The sequence below is a fragment of the Pyrus communis genome, chromosome 15, assembly GCF_041283825.1.
Source record: "Pyrus communis isolate YQ-2024b chromosome 15, ASM4128382v1, whole genome shotgun sequence".
NCBI classification, from domain to species: Eukaryota; Viridiplantae; Streptophyta; class Magnoliopsida; order Rosales; family Rosaceae; genus Pyrus; species Pyrus communis.
In genome coordinates, this window is record NC_142579.1 from 41,082,627 (window position 1) to 41,102,122 (window position 19,496).

The following is a 19,496-nucleotide window of genomic DNA, read 5'->3' on the forward strand; positions in this document are numbered from 1 at the left end:
TAATGTAAATATCTCATTCTTTTACAATAAGAAGTTGTTTTTGTAAATATTCAAACTAACAAATTTGTTTTTCAAATATTAATTTGAAAATTTTAAAAGGATGGAATGTACTCATTGCCTTATCAGTTTAGACTCTCTCATTCCTATAGTATAAATAAATTAAAGTATTAATATCAGTCGAGAAAAAAATATCCAAAAATATTTACGTTGTTTAGGATGACTCATCCCTTAAATTTGAAAATTAAGAAATTAAGTGAAGATTTAACAAGAAAATGCGATAATAAACAAAAGTTATCATGTTTTTAATATGTTACTTTTCAAAAGGAAGATGATCATCTTCAGATTTACTTTGTGTGGATCTTAGAAATCCCTATATTCTAGTCGTTCATCGTATATCGTGTAGCTAATTTTCGTCAGATACTATTTATATTTAATTTTAAATTAAAAAAATCAAATAAATTTTTATCGTACAATACACGATGAATGACTAAAATGAGAAGATTCTTAAAATTCCTATAAAATAGATCCAGGTGGGATCATTTCCTTTTCAAAGTACCAAGCTAAAATTATTTTCCTAGATATGTTTGTTAGGTAAAACAGTTTCGGTAGCAATCCTAAACCCTACCTTTTAATATTTTCCCACTTCTAAGCACCTTTTAGCGATTGCATTAGATTGTGCTTCCACGGGGGCACTATTGTAATATTGAAACCAAACGATGGGTGCATGTGACATTGCGGCATCGCAAGGGATGATAGTCGTCACAAGAGAGATAACTAACAATATATAACGGTTTAAAATTTCGCGCCAGCCACGTGAAACCCACGCTGTCCGTTGGAACGAGGTCAGCAGGTGCTCCAGTTACTTTTTTTAATGTAGGGAAATGTTAGGAAGCCATTCTTAAAAGTAAAATTTTTTATTTCTGTTATTTTTTATTTTTGATGCTATGTTTTATAATATTAATATGAAAATTATATAAAAATATGAGATGATAGTTCTAATTTTAAAAAGTTTTGGTAACGTTTCTCTTTAAGATAACCATGTTTTCACATACGAAGTATCTTACGTTGGTAATCGCAGCTGAAAACCAAAATAAATACTTTCAAATCATGCGAAAATGACTCAAACAAGAACTATTTATTGAAAATGATTTCCAGTATTTCAAATCAACAACGTGTCAAAAAAAGAATTTTAAATTTCTACGTGAATGATAAAGTTGGATTACTATTGCGACAATTGTTGGGGAAAATTCTTTTTATTGTTATATGGGCTCCATTTAAAGTCAATAGAGAATTTCTTGTCCACAATCCACTGTATGAGGTCTTCTTTCTATGTGATGGGACCGCAGATGGGCTTTAAGTATTATACAAATGGTCTTAATTTTTGCGTGTGATCGCAAAAACACGTAGTATATTGTTCATACACTAAATTGTCTCGAGCAAAGAGCATCGGTATACATATCATGCTACAGTTAGGGATACTCATCCGATGCTATGTTAAAGAGTTTGGAAGTTGTTATCGACAATTTCAAAGATTTTTTATGCAAATCTAAAAAGAAAAGAAAAGAAAATGTGTAGTTAATTGTTATTTTTAAGGTACTGATAACAATTCTGAAGCGATTTGATATAGAAATTGTGAAAATTCTAAACGAATCTTGGACTAGAGGCATGTGCCCACAAATGAAGTTGTCTGAAACTAAGATACTGTAATTGTCAACTTAGGACTAGTAGTTACCACTAAACCAAAATTGAAGTGAATTAAACCTCTTTTAGTCAAACGAATGAGCAGCACAAAACAAGTATTCAAAATCAAAATTCCACAAAGAGTGATTTGGATAGGTGAACCGAAAATTTGTACTTCAATTAAAAGATGTCATTATAAGACGGAGACTCAAGGGAAAAAGAGTAGAGAAAGAATTACGAAAACATAAAAAGAGACCTTGAAAAAAAAAAAATGAAGTACATGGGATTAACGGAAGACTTGGAGCAAAATCTAACGCAGTTACTTTTTAAGATTCTTGCAGCAAACTTTTTACCTCCACACACCACATAATTTTTGTTCTTTTATTTTCTTGTAATTCATTTGATCCAACAATCGAAAATTAACAGAAATGCACAAAGTACAAAAAGTGTGAATAACACCACCTTTCTACAAAGCCGGGGCAGAACGAACAACAATCGCCACATGGGAGAAACAACTGCTGCAAGTACAGGTGATTAGGTACTTATACAATACAGCACATTTATACGATGCTCATACATATGAAATACTAAAGTCTCGTATTATTCTACGTACACACGTCTTTTACAGGGGATATAATCATATAACACTCAGCCGGCAAGAGGGTTGAGCACGTGCCCGATGAACAGAACTGTTCCGGTCATTTCTTCCCTGATCAGGAAGAGGAATGGACGATCAGCCACAAAGTCAACTGTCATGGGAATACTCCTTAGTTGTATAACACCGGCAGAAGCAGCTGCAGCTTCTGTGCCTTCTTCATTCACTTCGATGAACGACTTGTGGAATATGCTGGAAACGTATAGGTTCTTTCCCTCAGGCGAGTCCACCATCTCTGTCAAACCTCCTTCACCATCGAAAGGCAGCACCAGTCCCAGACCCTTAAGGACATTGGAAGCTTCAAACCCGAATGAGATCTTAAACTTTGGGATTCTGAAGTCGCCCACTGCAACTTGTCTTTTGGGAAGATGGCGATCCAAAAAGCCAGACTCAGAACCAAGTTTGTCAACCAAAGCTGGCAGCCCATCTTTCGCCTCCGGAAGGAAGATGTTCATGGAAAAGCGCCGCTTGTCTTCACCTTGTTTGTAAGGAAGCCCCAAGACTGAGAAACCGTCATAGGCACTTACATACTGCTTCTTCTTGCTGGTCATGAAGGGTGCCTTAACTGTGCTCCCATCGAGAAGGTGGAAGTCATGCTCTTTTGTAATCGATGCATCAAACTTTTCATTCCAAGCTCCCTTGAAGTATAATGCATTAGCAAATATGAGCCTGGTTGAGCTGTCAACTGACCCGGGAGGAAGTAACTCCTTGATAAGGCCGCTTGTCTTCTTTTCAGCCCATGAATTCACTCCCGACGCCACTTCAGCAGCCTTGAGCACCAACAACCGTTACAAGTAGTTAGAAAAACAATGATATCAGCCTACATATTACTTCAATACTAAAAACCTAGTGACGAACATTAGCTACAACAACTACATGAAAAGGCAGAACAAAGGCAAAGCAATTCTAGGAAATGTACCATTCTAATTCTATCATGCTTCACACACACACACACACACACACAAACACTGGAATTAATAGATTGTTCAGCAGTAACCAGCAGGACTATGTTCCTTGCCAATCCCGCCAATTAGAGAAACGTAAAAACTTTACCCTATTCAGAATTTTAATAATTTACCGCAATAATTAATCGCATGAGTATTCAGCCAATTTCCCCCTGAACCTGTACCCAACAGACGATTTTCCCCTAAGCTTTTATTTTGGTCAATTTCTCTCTAGAACTAATAAAATAGCCAATTTTTCCCCTACCATTGTGATTGCCCCCATTCCATCCAAATTTTCAATCCAAAATAGTCACATTCCGGTCATCAATCGTGATTAGTTATTCGGTAAGACTGGTACATGAAATGTGAGGCCGTGCACAGAATTTAGTCAAAATGTTCAAAGGGAAATCGGCAGTGGAGTACAAGTTCAAGGGAAAATGCGGAAAAAAACTCAATTCTCAATCATAAATCCAAGATGATCCAAAAAAAAAAATATGAACCTGATGGACCAGAAGCTGTGTGATCTCAAGGGCCTTTGGACTCTTTTCTCTTAACCAATTACCACTACAAACAGCAATGTACAACAAAACTACGATACGATCCCGTAACGGCTAAGGTATGCACAATCACAAGCACAAACAGTAATGATTACTGAAAGGAAATAATTAGTTGAAATGCTACAAACTGGAGCAAGAATCAAAGAGCATCAGCAGGCATACAATTAAGGTTCAACACTCGCAGCTAAAAAGGAACAAACATCTCTAATTAAATCGAAAAAATTGAGGACTTTGATCATGAGCAGCATCGAAAAAACAATCAAAACGACAGGACAGAGGGTTTGGGAGCTTACATTGGTCTGGAAATCGACTTGGGCCAGAGCGGCCTTGTAAGAAGTGTCCACCACCTGTTTGAAAGAAGGTTTGAGAGGGAGAGGCTTGTCCACCCAAACCCCATTCGCAAACGCCAGCTGGGGGCCGCCGCTGGGGGACCCATCGGAGAAGATCACGGATACGAGCTCGGCGGCGAAGGAGTTGAGGTGATCGGAGGACTTTGACTTGAGGAACGAGAGCAGCTGGTCCTGGGTCGGACCCTTTGACCCGGAAGCGATCAGGCTCAGCACCACGTGGATGGACAGCGGCGAGTACACAAGGTTCGATTGCTTGCCTTCGGTCTGAAGCAGCTTCTTCGTCAGCCCCAGTGCGACGTCGGTTTGGTTGATGATGCTTTCTCGCAGATCCATGTTTGCCGTGCTTCCGGCAGCGAGAAGATTGTTCGGAAGTTCGTTTCGGGGTTATACGAGACGTAAGGACTAAGGTTTCGGAAAGTCGGTGTCGGTGGTCGGTTTCAGGTTCAAACGAATCGATGCGAAGCCAAGTGGGGGAAGAAGACAGTAGAGGGAGCAGTTGGATTCGCGCGGATCGCAACGACCTCGTAAGAAGTGAGCTGTATTGGGCTTAGCCGCGTAAAAAATTCGCTATATTGGGCCTTATTTTTTGTGTTACTTTTGTGGTTTGGATCAGGCCCCTCTTATGTATCCTACAGGTAATTAATCTCAGATTTATGCAGACGTGTCAAACGGTAATATTTAAAGAAAATAACAGCGTCTGAGTTAGGAGGCAGGTGCTTTTTGTCGTAAATGCTTAATTAGACGTTGATTAATTTTGTTCTTGATTGTTTCCTGTTTAGGTTTGTGTGGTTGCCATCAGAAAACTGAAAACTTCGATTTCCTGAGAATAACGAGGAGTTGCATGAGATCCATGACGAAGAAGCAGGTGAAGAACATGAAATTGTTCAGAGAACAGATCAATTCAGGTACATTGAGGTTGTCTATGCTTACAAATTTACTCGAGTTCAATTTGAAATACGAAACTACTGAAAGACTTGTTTTGAAGTGCTTTTAGAATGAAAACGTTTGTATATAACCAAAAGCGATTCTACTAAGCACAGTCACACACGTTGAAGAAATAGTTCAGTTAAAAATGAAGTGCACCTTGGTACAAGTACAAAAAGGTGGAAGTGGTTAAGAAAGGTGATTACAATGGGAAGGTCGAAATGGTTAAAGCCTAATTAGGGTTTGCTAGGATTAAAGGGTTGATTAGTATATATTGTAATGAAAAGCAATAATCATCTACATTATTAAGAGAACCCATCTTACGAAAACAACGCATTTTATAACACACGAATACATGATATCAAACTTAAAAATGAAGGGCAATACGATAAGGGAAAATGATTTCCGCACTCCGGAGAAAACTTCTCCAAAGTGCGGGAATCATTTCCCTATTATAGTTGCTTATTATTCTAGACTAGCCATTCTCATGCAAACATATATGGTGTCAGTCTCCACCAAAACTGAAACCGAAACCGAAAACTCATAAAGGAAAAAGATTATGCAATGAAAATGAGACTCAAGCGATCGGAGAGGCAACAGTCCAGCAAAAATCCTGACTCTATCAGATTATATATTCGAAAGCAAAATAAGATGATAATAGTATCAAGTCATCAATATGTATAACGTTTGTTCTTAATTAACAATTTATTTACAGGAGCAATCGAGCGTGTTACCTAACAATTGACATGTACTGTTTCATCCATCATATCGAAGAAGAGCAAGGGCACAAACAACGCATTGTTGCCTTAATCTGCAAAACATTCTCAAACAAGAATACTTTACAACAAGTTTACTCTACCACTTCACATCCAGTGTTAACGCCTCTGGAGGGACAAGGAAAGGTCCGGACTTGGTAAAGGAAATATTTGACGTCAAACTACTCCATGCAACTGAATCGGCTACAACAAAGGGCCTAATCTTTTTAACAAAGAGAGGCTTAACCCTCTCTAACTCAACTCTCGCCAAAACTTCAAACCCAACCCGTTCAACGGCTGGCCTAGTTCTCCACCTTTCCTTGTCATGGAGCGCACCAATCCTCCGAAAATCCCTTTCCAGCTCAACCTTGAAGCGGACCATAGTTGAGGCTTTGATTTTTCCTTCAACAAATCCCGACGAACGGTTTTGGCGCATTCTATCCCCAAGAAAGCCTTTCCAAATCCTTTCCAGCATGGAGATCCTCAAACTTAAAGAACCAATGGGGCAAGGCCGCTTCTTGTATGCTTGACTTCTGTAGCACTTCTCTGCCAACAATTCAACTATCTCCTTGGATATAAAATTAGTTTCAATGTGAGCATTATGATTTCGAGTCTTGTATGCAACCAACTTTGCCGGCCCTAAAACACGAATTGGAACTAATGGTGCACAGTACGAATGCCCAATGGGCCAAAACTCACTTCTCTCCTTCTTAGCAGTACCACTGCCATTTGCTGATAAACCAAGATCAGATGCATGAAACACGGAGACTTCGATCGCTCTGCTTACCTCCACAGTTATGCCTTCACCAACAAGAATCCTTTTCAACCCACTATATGTAGCGTTCATCTACAATATATAAACGCAAATAATGTGTTCAACGCTGCCTAAATTGCTCGAGCTATTTGTGTATGAAATTGTCCGAAAACTCCAAACGAGCAACAAGTGAGCACTAATCAACAACACTTCTGAAACACTTGTGAAATATGCACAAATAGAACTTTCTTCGAATTCTCAATACATGGTTCAATAAACAGCCCAAATAAACAAGTTTTTCTGTGTTCGTTTAGTGCCGGTTTAGTGACAATTTAGTGAAAAAAAGTCCTACTTTTGATCCAATCATTTGTAAACTGATGGGAACCAATCAAGAAAATTAACAGAATTCTGAAATTCAAGTTCAATTAAGCGTTGAATTCCGTAATTTGAGCGTACCGGCAATGAAAGCGAGAGCTCGTGAGCGCCGCCGACCCGCAACTCAAACGGACCCTCCAATTCGAAGGTATCGACAACCGCCATGGAGCTGAGGTCCTGAACGAGAGAGCTCAAATGCGTTCTGGGTTTCCTGAACTTGTTCCAGGAGGCAACGTCGTCCGAGAACAAGACGCCAACGTGGATCTTCCCGAATCCGACCCGAAATTCGTACCGCTGGGCGCTCCCGAATCGGACCCTGTCCACATCCAGCCTCGAGACCCTGACGTCCTGCAAATCCCACTTGTGCTTGGCCGAGATTTGCTTCAACACGTCCTTCAAATTTCACAAAAATGGAAAAGAAAAGTAGAAATTAATAGTCACAGAGAGAGAGAGAGAGAGAGACGAGATCGAGCGGAGAGAGAGATAGAGGGAGAGAGAGACAGTACCTGCAGGATTTGGGTGTCGTCGTTGAGAAAGGAAGAATTGAAAGCGAGAATGAATTGAAGTGGATACTGAAGGTAGAGGAGGAGGAGGAGGGAGACGGTGGCGCCGCCGGTCCTCATCGTCTTTTGTGTATGTATTGATTCGTCAACGACGGACTTAAGCCGAAGGGATCGCGTGCCACTCTCTCACCAGCTGACCCACCACCACCGCCGTGTTTGCGTTTTGGGTTCCAATGATGATCAGACGGTTCCATTTATTATCTGTCACTTTCTTTTTTCATTTGGTTGCTATTATTAGTTTTATTTTGGGTAATGTTATCCATGCACATATGTTCACGTGTAACATACTTATATTAATTTTTGGTCATCAAATTGAATGAATAGAAAAAAAATCAATGACGAATAATTAACAAGAATAGCACTATCTTTTATTTATTTTTATTAAGCAGGGATAAAATTTGAACTTGATAAGCCTTCTAACTGTTTAATAAATTTTTTGACTCAATAAGCGAAATGATTATCAAATAATTTTTATTTCATAACTTATCCATTCTCTATCAAACGGTTCATTCTTCAATAGTAAACATGATGTCTTTTTGTCGGTGACATATCGACAAGAATTCCATAACTAGATTAGAATCTTTTCAATGCTCAAACAAAAAGGGTTAAAAAACTATAATATTGAATTATAAGTTGAAGTTAAGTTGGGCTGACTTGAAGTGAAATAATTCAAATCACGAGCAGAGTTTGATTTGAATTATTAACGAAAAACGATTTACCCAGAAGAAGAATGCGTCTTATAAAATGGAACAGAAAAACTCCAAAGACGTCATTTTACAGAGATGTGCTTCAAAGGAAGCAAGCAAAGCCTAAAGCCTACAGGCAACAGTTAAGACGGGGGGCCAAGTTTCATTCATGGGCTAGCTTTCAGCATTACCGCAAAGAACCATCTGCGGCGAACATCCGTTAACCGTCTCCGTCTCATTGTATCGTACAATGAGAATAACATCCATCGGCATCTAAGGCGATCAGACCTGCATCCGGCTCGAGAGGTGCTGTATTTCCAGATAAATCTTCTCCGTCCTTCGGATGTTTGGTTCCTCACAGGTGCTGAAACCTCATGTATGGCAGCTGAACCTCCCACAACACATAAGAACAAAATAATTTGATGAATCATACAAAATGGAAACTTTAGCTCCACCTTTCTTTCTTTTCCTCGCCACTCTTGTTTAGAGTAAGATTAAATTTCATACAAGATTCAGATTGATGGATAAGTTAATCCATCCGAAGCATGTTCAAAGTGCTCGAAAACGAGCCAAAAGAGTGGTGAAAATAAATTCACTATCTTGATAAAAAGAATAAGAATGTATTTTGAGGTACTCCTTCCTGCAAACACTCACTATCTTGATAAAAAGAATAAGAATGTATTTTGAGGTACTCCTTCCTGCAAACACAGGGCAACTGGTCAAGAAATCGCAACGGCATTACTTGGTCCTTGTGGTTCAAACATGGTGTTGGACACCTTGGAGGGAGGCCAATAGCGAAATACTGATCTGCCAAGAATGTTTTTGACAGGAAGCGGGCCCCTGAAAACAAGAAGTAAACAACATCAACATATCAGGCATGTGCTAATTCTTTTTTTGGTTAAGAGGATATAACAATTCAGTTTGAAGGATTATGATCTTCATGTGCAATACTAAGTACTTACCAATTATGAGAGTCAAAGCTGTTGTTGCGATTATCTCCCATTACGAAGACAGAACCTTCTGGAATAAGCTGCAACATCAAGCAAGCAGGTAACAATCTTGTAAGCAATCGTCAATATCTCTCTATATGCAAATCAACTGAAGGAAAGGAAATGAATGAGAAGCCAGAAGAGGACGCCTACCACTGGATCCATTTCATAATCGAGCGGCTCCAATATGTAATTTTCGTTCTGAACAAGACCATTGATCAGCAATTTCCCATCGCGGACCTGTTCAATAGAAATCCAAGCAAATAACATGTCAAAAGTCATGGCATATAATTTTTCCATTCTTTGAACACACTGCCTGAGCTATAAACCTATAACCTTGAACTGCGAAGATTAATGAGAATAATACCTCAACACAATCTCCAGCCTTAGCTACAATTCTTTTGATGAATACATCGGTTGAGTTATAACCGATTTCCTACACAGTACACAACAAAACAGAAGAAGAAAATGTCAGCACCGCTTGCAAAAATTTATTACAAAATGTAACTGAGGGTAATCGAAAATTCTTACAAAACTTAGTTATATACATTACCTGTAAGATTGGGGGTGCCTTGAAAATTACTATATCTGAAACCTCGGGGTTTTTAAAGAAATATGAAACCTGATTCATCATAAGAAGAAAAGATATCAGCTGAACTATCTTCCGCTTGAGAATATAATGCATGAGGGACACTAGGCGAAATCAATTTCAAACACCAACAGAAGAAAATTATCCACATTTCAATTCACCAAGTAACGCTTGCAAGCCTAAATTTCCATATCCCAATTCAAATTCACAGTTCTTACTTGTACTAACCAATACTAAAATAACTATCAATCAATCAAATTGCCAACATTGGACTAATCAAACACGGCAAAAATTCTAACAATGGCTTACCTTCTCCGCCAAAACGCGATCGCCGACATCGAGAGTAGGGTACATTGAAGTGGAGGGAATTGATCGGGGCTCAGCCAAGAAGGACTTAAACAATACACTGACTGTAACAGCAGTGAACACAGCCTTAGCGTCCTCCGAGCAACAATTCAACAACCGCGACAAAAACCCAGTCCTGCCCAAGTCTTTCTTAGCCAGCAGCGAGGCTTCTGCAACCTCATCGACACACAACGTTCCACCTTTATCCACTTCCTTCATTATCGACACCGGGGCGGACTCGTTGCAGGGCAACCACTTTGAGACCTGTAAAAAGGGCATGACCGAACCGGATTTAAACGGCGAAATCTCCAAAGAGGCCGGAGCAAAAGAGATGCCGGTGGCGATAGCCGTTGACTTCAGAAGCGAGATCAAGCCCAGCACGATCGGGCTCTTGCAGCTCTCGCCCAGAATCTCCTCAGCGAGAGCGGTGTACAACGACGACAAGGGCTTAACGGCAGCCGATGAAGGCTTCGAGCGGGAGAATTGGGTCTGGTAATTGCGGACGGGGACGGAGGGGTCGCGATCGGGCTTCTGGTTGGATCCGAATACCCGAGACCGAACCCAGCATTCCTGAAATCCTCGGCAGTTCCCCGCGCGGAGGCTTGCAGAGGATGCTAAGTTTTGGGCCACATAGCCGGAAAAGCTGAGGGTTACGCGGATAGCCATAAGTACGAATTTGATTAGGTTGGTGAGGTAGGGGTGCAGTGCGCTGTCGGAGAGTGACCGGATCGATCTAGGAAACCCTAGCAAGCGATAAATGCCATTGCGGAGGTTGACGACGGTGAATCGGCGGCGGGAAGGTTGAATTGAAAGGTGGGGTTACAGAATAGGAGGGAATTGGGGATTGGGAAAATTAGGGTCTGTGGGGGAAGCTCGGAGGTGGTTTGCCGGAGAGAGAGAGAGTGAGAGAGGGAGCGAGTGAAGCTCGCGAGTCACGACTCACGAGTCACGAGCAGTTGGATTTGGAATCGCCAGAAAATCGCAGAGTGGGCTGCAATTGGGACAAATAATAGGTTTTATTAGAACGGCGGCTGGTTTTGTAGACGAAAATGGTCTTCGCTTCTTTCCTTATTTACGATTGTGCCTTTGTTGTCTCCTTTCTGTGAATTGTGACACATCTTTATACGGCATCGGATTTTACCATTAGATAATAATGATTTAAACAAAAAGTGAAAAATTAAATTGGTAAAATAATCTACTCACAAAGGAAGGATGTGGTTAATCTCTATTTTTTCGAATATTTGAGTAAATCATTATCTTCTTATCTTATTTTACCTTTTTAATTTTCAACATTTTTTAAATTTATTTTTTGGATTCATCAAACATGTTTGATGGTTTTATACTTTTGCGTGAGCTCGAATTTTGCTAGAGGCATTCTTTTTTGAATTTTTTTTAATATATTATATATTGCTACTATTAATTCACGTATACTAAAGAGAGAGGATCAAGTTTAGGATTTGCATGACGTGAGTAAATTCTTTTAATAACTTATGCTAGAAAAAGTTCATTTTAATTTTCTATTGTGTTAATTTTTTTTAACAAACGATATTATCTACATTAAGGAAAGATGATGGGTTCAGCCTCACAATAAGCTAGCAATAATAAAGTTCAAATTTAACTTTAGTAATAATTAAACCTAAAACTTCTTACTTTACAAGTCAAAACTATAATTTAATCTAAATAGTCAATTGGAAAGATAATATTAGTTGCGACGGAAAATAAAATCCACATAATTCCGAGGATAATTTGGTCTTTCGACAATTCTAGAGGAGAGCAAGGGGACCCTCCCCAAGTCGCTTTCCATTTCTTTGTTGACTTTGACTGTGAATGGCCCTTCTCCATGAACACGTTCGTGCAACCTTCCTGAAAAATAAAAAATTAATGTGGTAGAAGACGATGATGGCCCTACCAAGTTTCATGCGTAATTGAAACCGTTAAGGGTATTATGGGAATTTAAAGCTATAAATCTGAGTAGGATTAATGTCTTTCAAACTATAATGCATAAACAAAAAGACAAAATGGGGGTAAAAGTAGAAAAACAGGGAAAATAAAAGGGGCCTTTTGACAATTTGAAAGTTGACTGATTCACGCCGACTGAGTGCGTTTGTAATCGAGGCAGGTGATGACGGAAGCGCTTATGTCAGCCACATTAGCTTGATTAGCCTGATTAGGTTAACCCAATGTGAAACAAATTAAACAATATCCGCCGATGATCAACTCGTCCAACGAAACTCGATTTCAACTTAATTTCAAGAAATTTCACATAAATTTAGGAAAATGTTTTTGACATTTCAAAAATCTTCTTCTACATTCCTCACAAGTGTATTTTTCTTTCCTAATATAAAAATTTTGAAATGTAGAATGAGATTTTTAAAATGTTAATAACAATTTACTAAATTTAATATAAAAATATGCAGTTATGATGAATTTGATATAAAATCGTAACTTGTAGTGCATGAGTAGACGTGTTGATACATTGAAAATTTCTTGTATATATCTTCATAGGTATATCTTTACGTGACTTAATGGTAGATAAGTAAGTTTATCTCGTTATTCAATAAAGATGAATATTAAGGAAACTCTTTCAAAAGTCAAATTTTTCATTAAGTCTCTATCACCTCATAGTTTAACAACAATTTCAATGCCAACATTATTAAATTTTGTAATAAAATCATAAGGTAACCAAGAATCTCACTTTTAATAAGGTCCATTAGCATTTCTCTTCAATAAATATGGAAAATGATATTCACCAGATCATTTTCCTAGGGATCTGGGGATCAGGGAATCCAGAAATCATGTTCATTCATTATAAATTAAGTACTATTTATATTTAATTTTAAATTTTTAACCGCACAATGTATGCTAAATGAACATAATTTATGAATCTCTCATATCTCTAGAAAAAAGATTGGAGGAGGATCCTTTTCCAATAAATAGTATCATAATGGGAAATTAATACACATCACTATACAGCCACGTGGCTGTGTGTTATATTGAAACATAATTTAATGTTTCGTTGTGTAACTCGCACTATTCGAGGGAATTGTAAAATTCCAGAAGACAGGGAAAAGGACATGACATATGGTCGTTTGAGCACGCGACGAATAGGGAAAGGGATTGGCTTATAACGAGTCAATGATTGAAAAGATGAATGACAACTCCAGCCTCCATTTTTGAGGCTGCGGAAGCATCAACCACCAATTATTTCAGTTTTTAGTTTAATTATACTGTTGGTCTATCCAAAAACTGTCCAAACCACAACGGGAAAGTTCAGTAATTGGAGACGACTTTTGGTCTGTATTTTATATGGTACATTCTGTATTTGATTTATGATGCTGATGAATCACACAATAATGGTCAGAAGATGCTGAAATGTTTTGTAAGTCTTCTTAACCTCAAAAAAGTAGATTGATGTGGGAGTCCACCAGCTGATCTTCTTCTTCGAAAGAAAAAAAAAAAACAAAAAAAAAGGCCCCACTATGCAATGTAGTCTCCCATCTCAGTCAACGCCTACCCATTGCTATATATATGTATATTGGAAGTTTGATGTCTAATTATTAATAGTCGAGACTTATTATGATGAGACTCATGGTTCAATGTAAAGTACATACTCTGTGAAAATTAAAAATTAAGGTCCGATTAGAAAGTCTTTGGGCTTTCACTCGAATTACAGGAGCCTCATTGAAATTCTTCATGGGCCCCCAGGGTTTGTGGAGTGTTTGGGATCAATTTGATATGCTGCTTTGGGAGCCTATGTTAATAGGGTGCATCGTCGTTGGTCGATTGGCGGCTGGGGGACGGAGACGAAGAATATGCAGATACTTGTGTGTTCAAGTCTCTCAAATTCCTTAAAATAGTTTATGTACTTACCCCATGGATTAAATTTTACAGCGGTTAAACTAATAATTTGTTTAGATTATCTCCAAAAGAGATGTCAAAAATACCACATGGTCATATAACAGAAACAAATGACGTACCATTTACTTCAACCGAGATGTCAAAGATGATATGAAAAATAAGGTTAAGCTGATATGGACAAAGAGATATCAAATTTGACGCTGCTTTCAAATTTTATTTTTAATATTTTCAAAGACATTCCACTTACCTTACTTTAAATGCTAGCATATTTAAGTATTATTTTATTATTTTTAAATCAACAATAACCCAACTTTTATTATTTTTGTTTAAAAACAACATAAATAAAGCAATAAATTTTGGCATATTGAGTGGAAGGAAAATATTAACAATATGTCAAATTACCAAGTTAGCAATTTGAATTCTCATTTGAAGATGCTCTTAGACCATCTCCAAAAGAGATGTAAAATTTTGAATATAAAATTTTTGACAGCTTATGTGGCACTTTGACATCTTTTAAAGTTTTATTTCCCAACCGATATGTCAAATTAAACTATTATTTTATTATTTTATTATTTTATAAAATAAATTATTAAACTAATTAAAATTTAATAAAGGACATTTAAAATTTAATCAGTAATCTATTCACCTTCCTTGATTGAAAAAAAAGAAAAAAGTAAGATAATTGCATCAATCAGCTCAACATTAGTTATAATAAATGATTAAACTAATTAAAAATTAATAAAATACATTTAATAATCTAATCATCAACTTCTATGTCATTTAGGGTGCGTTTGTTGCACTGGACTAACTTCAAAGACTAAGTTGGATTGACTTCGCATGGACTAAGTAGTATAAGAATAAAGAAACGTTTGATACAGTATCAGACTAACCTACAGACTAAATTATTTTCATATACAAATAATCCTTTTGTTATTTTCTAATCAATTTATTAGTATTTTATTATTATTAATGTCACTTTTTTTTTTTTGCTGACTACTCTCTTCCCCTCTCTCTACTTTCCTTTTCCTTTTCTTTATCTTCTTCGCATCCAGAGAATTCCTTTCCTTCTCTTCTTTGACAAGCTTCAATCCCCGCTCTGCCGTCCTTTTCCTCCTTCAATCTCTCTTGGTTTGACAAAAATTCCAACTGTTTCGATCCCTGTAGTCCTATCCACAAACCATTCTTCATATTCATGTCAGATACCAAAAGACCCTTCGTGCTTGACGGACTAGCGCTGGGGGCGGGTTGCCTCTGGCGGCAGTGCGACTGACGAAGACGATGAACTCCTGAACCCTAGACCTTTGGAAGTAGCCGAAGTGGCTGATATCAGAGGCGTTGGTGATCGGGTCAAATTCGTCTGGATTTCACTTGAGGACCAGCAAGGCCATGATTTCCATCTTCCTGATTTTCTACACGCAGGTGTAATCACATAGTCTGTACGCTGGCGAGGGAATTAGGGAAGAAACCCGTTATTAGGAAAGAAATGAAGCAGGTGTTGGGATGTGAAGGAGAGGAAGCGAAGGTCTTAGTAGTACCGACGCTGTCGAGGGGACTCGCTAAGACTTCTTAGCAAGCTACTAAGGGCTGGTTTGGTATTGCTGTGCTTTGAAAAAAAGCTGCTTCTGCTGTGCTGTGAGAATAAACAGCTGTGAAATAAAGCAGCAGAGTGTTTGGTAAACTTTTTTGTAAAAGTGCTTTTGAAAAAAAAAAAAAAGCAGTATTAGAGTGTTTGGTAAACTCTTATGTAAAACAGATGTGAAAAAAAGCCAGTTTTTCAAAGCTAGGTTTTGTAGCTTCTTATTTTTGGCTTTTTTTCATCCAAAACTGTGAAAAAAAGCTGAAGCTGAGTGTTTACCAAACACAAAAACAGCTCCCAGCTTTTTTTGATAGCAGCTTTTTTCAGAATCACCTCAGTACCAAACCAGGTCTTAGTCTACACGAGTCCCGTTTATTACCATTAAACTTATAAAATTTTAGTTTACAGATTTAGTCTCTCCAGCATTACGCTTTAAAAAAATTGTTAAATCACTAATTGTATTTAATTATTGGGTTAACCATCAACATCCAGTGAGAACCATTAACACTCAAGAATCTTTCCGTTGACAAAATAAGCAGAACTCAAATTGTTCCTGCAACAATAAATTGGATTCATATGAAATATTACTTGACTATTATATCCATGATCTCAATGGAAGGTCGAAAGGCCAAAAAAAGGATGCCTTTCTCGATGGAAAAGGATTAGAACACATCCTTCACGATTTTCAAGCAATAAAAACTTCATTTTCCACCATTGTTGTAGTGGGTACTTTTTCTTTGCTCTTCTTCCAATATTTCATCAAAGAATTCATCTTCACAAAAAAGACAGGACCATACGCCAAACCTCCTCCTGTCCCAGGTAACTACTTCTATTTCTTTGCCTTCATTTCCATGTCCTCTTTCCCTTTTCAGTTTATCTGCGTCAACGTAGGAATCCTGGGTAGAACTTGCCCTTCCAAAATGCAAACTAAACGTTCATTCTATACAACAAAGTCAGTAGCTATTGCCAGCTTTTCTTGTATGGTATGAAGCGCTTTCACTTATGCATGTAGATAGCACAAATGTTCGTTTACCCGGCCCTCTATATACAATGTTCATTCCGTCATGCACTCTAGCTCAACTGCGCTTTCAAATCCGCTTTCAAGTATGAAGAAAGTTGAAGTTCTACCATAAAATCAAGGAAATTGTTATTAGCATTCCAAAAATCTCATTTAATATTCCAAATTTGTAAGGAGTGTAGAATGAGATTTTTGGAGTGCTAATAACAAATCCTTAAAATCAATTGACAATATGAGGAATAACCTAATTACTTATAAGCACATGCAAAATTATTTTTTTTCTCAGTCATATCAAATTAAATTGATATAAACTCAGCGACTAGAACTCACCCTTGTAAAACCGATTTGCTTGCTGATCAGAAAGGGAGCTCAAAAGCTCAATACTAGCCAGCCCAAAATAGAAAGTACTCTCTCATTTTTTGAATGATATATTGGGATCCTAAAGATTCAACTTTTATTTTTGCCAATGTTTTTGCAGTGGTACCTGGGTTGCCGGTGGTGGGGAATTTGTTGCAGATGAAGGAGAAGAAGCCCTACAAGACATTTACAAATTGGGCTGAAACGTACGGACCAATCTATTCCATCAGGACTGGTGCTTCCACTGTGGTTGTCCTCAATACCGCAGATGTGGCTGTAGAGGTATATATATATTACACAGAAGCGGCACCGGAACCACAGATATACCTTGAGAGACACTGTGTCAAGCCAATTGCATGCTCATGTAAAAAAGTCTCCTAATGAAGCTGTGAATTTCAAGAAAGTGTTCGAGCCCGAACTCTTCGGACTTTCGTTGAAGCAGGTGAGTTTATTTTCTTCAAGACATTACAGTTAAGTTAATTGATTATCTTGATCAAATTTACCAGGCCTTGGGAAAGAACGTAGAAGGATCAATTTATGTGGAGAAGCTTGGAACTACTTTGTCAAGAAATGAGATCTACGAGATTCTTGTAGCTGATGTGCTCAAGGGTGCCACTGAAACTGATTGGAGGGACTTCTTTCCTTATCTGAGATGGATTCCCAGCAAGAACTTGGAAATGAAAATCCAGAATATCTGTTTCCGCAGGAAGGCAGTAATGAGTGTCCTGATTAAGGAGTCAATGAAACGAATTGCTTCCGGAGAGGTTGCTCCTTCAATTCATTTCTTGCTTTCAAATTTAATAACGATATGCTAATTATTCTTAATTTAATTTGGAAAGGTTTTGTTTAGTTATTCATTGGTTTTTTATATGCACGTGGTCGATTGTCTCAGAGGGTTAGGGTCTTTTTACTAATCCGACTGCACTCGGATTCATCAAACTCTTCTCACTCTCATCATTGCTTGTAATAATTAAAAAAAAAAAAAATTGATTGTTTATATAATTACTTGGGTGGATTAATGAAACAGGAGGTAAATTGTTTTCTGGACTGCTTGCTTTGTGAAGGAGAAACGGTTACAACGGAGTAAATAACCGTTTCTGTTTGGGAATCGATTCTTGAGGCAGCGGATACTACAGTGGTAACAATGGAATGGGCTATGTATGAACTTGCTAAGCATCCAAAACGACAGGTTATTGTCTCAGTAATTGATACCTAATTTTAAATTTTATATGCAAATGATACTTTAATTTGTAATTTTTTTACTTATTAATTAGTTTAATTTTCTTGAATAATATTATTGAGATGAGACACACTTTTTGAAAATCAAATCATAAACAAACACCTCTTTACTGATAGTGAAATAACAGTTAGAACAGTGAGCTCTCCGGTATGTTTTGTTGGGAAATCCGACGATCTCGACGTCGATTGGACTCGGACTTGACTGCCTGCGTTTTCTGATCGAAAATAAAATAACAGTTAGATTTATGATTTTTTTTATTTTTATATAATGTTAGATAGATTAAATTTGTTAACCTAATGATGTAATTGTTGATGATTGAATTATTACTTAAGTATTGATTAACGTGTTTATTTTTATGGATGACATATTATTTGGTTTACAAATTTTATTTAAAATTTTAGTTTCCCTAACATTACTCTCTTTTCACTAGCTGACACATATAGATATTGACCGGGTGTTTAAAATGTATAATTACAGGAACGTCTGCACGAAGAAATCCAAAATGCTTGTGGATGCGACAAGGTTAGTGAGGAACACTTGTCCCAGCTGCCATACCTGAATGCTGTTTTCCACGAAACTTTGAGGAAGCACAGTCCAGTTCCAGTAGCTCTTACAAAATATGTTGATGAAGATACCCAATTAGGAGGTTACTATATCCCTGTTGGAACACAGGTAATTGATAGAATACATACATACATTCCATTATGAGATTAATCTTTCTTGTATGTGCAGATTGCTGTAAACTTGTACGGGTGTAACATGGACAAAAACAAATGGGAAATGCCAGAAGAATGGAAGCCAGAGAGATTTCTGGAGAAGGAAAAATGGGATCCAATGGAATTGCAGAAGACAATGGCATTTGGAGCTGGAAAGAGGGCGTGTGCCGGTTCTCTTCAGGCAATGCTAATAGTATGCACAACTATCGGAAGGTTGGTGCAGGAGTTTGAGTGGAGACTAGGAGAAGGAGACGAAGAAGAAGATACCGCTATCTTCACCAATCACAAACTCCATGCCTTGCATGCAGTCATCAAACCCAGAAATTAGTGTGAAAATAATAATTAAAGCCTCTCTCAAACATGCATCATCGTTTCTGCGATCTGTGTACTGATCATATAATTATAATCTATTAAGAAAATAATTGTTGCCATAAACAATTTTTTCTTGAAAATTGCTCAAGCAACTCGAAAATCTCAAGGATATGTGCTTTGCTTCCTTTCCTGGCGTCATATTTAATTGTTAAGCTATATTGTTTTTTATCTTTGATAATCCATATATGGAGAA

General features: G+C 37.7%; 3 protein-coding genes and 1 pseudogene across 4 annotated transcripts; 1 reads left to right on the forward strand and 3 right to left on the reverse strand.

Moving 5' to 3' along the window:
* Window positions 1-2,094: 2,094 nt before the first annotated feature.
* On the reverse strand, window positions 2,095-5,006 carry LOC137742022 (serpin-ZX). The gene is made up of 2 exons (XM_068481756.2): window positions 4,130-5,006; window positions 2,095-3,105 (listed from the first exon to the last, which is right to left on the reverse strand). The coding sequence occupies exons 1-2, from the start codon at window positions 4,517-4,519 to the stop codon at window positions 2,329-2,331; spliced, it is 1,167 nt and encodes a 388-aa protein (XP_068337857.1). The 5' UTR covers window positions 4,520-5,006; the 3' UTR covers window positions 2,095-2,328.
* Window positions 5,007-5,709: 703 nt separating this feature from the next.
* Window positions 5,710-7,758, reverse strand: LOC137739174 (signal peptidase I). The gene is made up of 3 exons (XM_068478701.2): window positions 7,501-7,758; window positions 7,076-7,387; window positions 5,710-6,712 (listed from the first exon to the last, which is right to left on the reverse strand). The coding sequence occupies exons 1-3, from the start codon at window positions 7,615-7,617 to the stop codon at window positions 5,966-5,968; spliced, it is 1,176 nt and encodes a 391-aa protein (XP_068334802.1). The 5' UTR covers window positions 7,618-7,758; the 3' UTR covers window positions 5,710-5,965.
* Window positions 7,759-8,271: 513 nt separating this feature from the next.
* Window positions 8,272-11,260, reverse strand: LOC137739168 (putative thylakoidal processing peptidase 2, chloroplastic). Of its 2 annotated transcripts, none has more exons than XR_015956587.1 (7): window positions 10,131-11,260; window positions 9,786-9,854; window positions 9,600-9,668; window positions 9,386-9,472; window positions 9,206-9,273; window positions 8,898-9,083; window positions 8,272-8,838 (listed from the first exon to the last, which is right to left on the reverse strand). XR_015956587.1 is itself a non-coding variant. In XM_068478686.2 (7 exons), the coding sequence occupies exons 1-6, from the start codon at window positions 10,830-10,832 to the stop codon at window positions 8,963-8,965; spliced, it is 1,116 nt and encodes a 371-aa protein (XP_068334787.1). In that variant the 5' UTR covers window positions 10,833-11,154; the 3' UTR covers window positions 8,662-8,873; window positions 8,932-8,962. The 2 variants fall into 2 exon arrangements, 1 of the variants encoding a protein (XP_068334787.1); XM_068478686.2 differs by having other exon boundaries at window positions 8,662-8,873; window positions 8,932-9,083; window positions 10,131-11,154.
* A 4,247-nt stretch (window positions 11,261-15,507) lies between these two features.
* On the forward strand, window positions 15,508-19,271 carry LOC137748081 (ent-kaurene oxidase-like; annotated as a pseudogene).
* Window positions 19,272-19,496: the final 225 nt, after the last annotated feature.

Coding starts and splice junctions, on each gene's coding strand:
- LOC137742022 (XM_068481756.2), bottom strand. CDS start 4,519: ATGGATCTGCGAGAAAGCATCATCAACCAAACCGACGTCGCACTGGGG. Junction 3,106..4,129: donor AAGTCGATTTCCAGACCAAT/GTAAGCTCCCAA, acceptor TTGGTGCTCAAG/GCTGCTGAAGTGGCGTCGGG.
- LOC137739168 (XM_068478686.2), bottom strand. CDS start 10,832: ATGGCTATCCGCGTAACCCTCAGCTTTTCCGGCTATGTGGCCCAAAAC. Junction 9,855..10,130: donor ATCGCGTTTTGGCGGAGAAG/GTAAGCCATTGT, acceptor ATGATGAATCAG/GTTTCATATTTCTTTAAAAA. Junction 9,473..9,599: donor AGGCTGGAGATTGTGTTGAG/GTATTATTCTCA, acceptor TCTATTGAACAG/GTCCGCGATGGGAAATTGCT.
- LOC137739174 (XM_068478701.2), bottom strand. CDS start 7,617: ATGAGGACCGGCGGCGCCACCGTCTCCCTCCTCCTCCTCCTCTACCTT. Junction 7,388..7,500: donor ACGACACCCAAATCCTGCAG/GTACTGTCTCTC, acceptor TGAAATTTGAAG/GACGTGTTGAAGCAAATCTC. Junction 6,713..7,075: donor AGCTCTCGCTTTCATTGCCG/GTACGCTCAAAT, acceptor TATATATTGTAG/ATGAACGCTACATATAGTGG.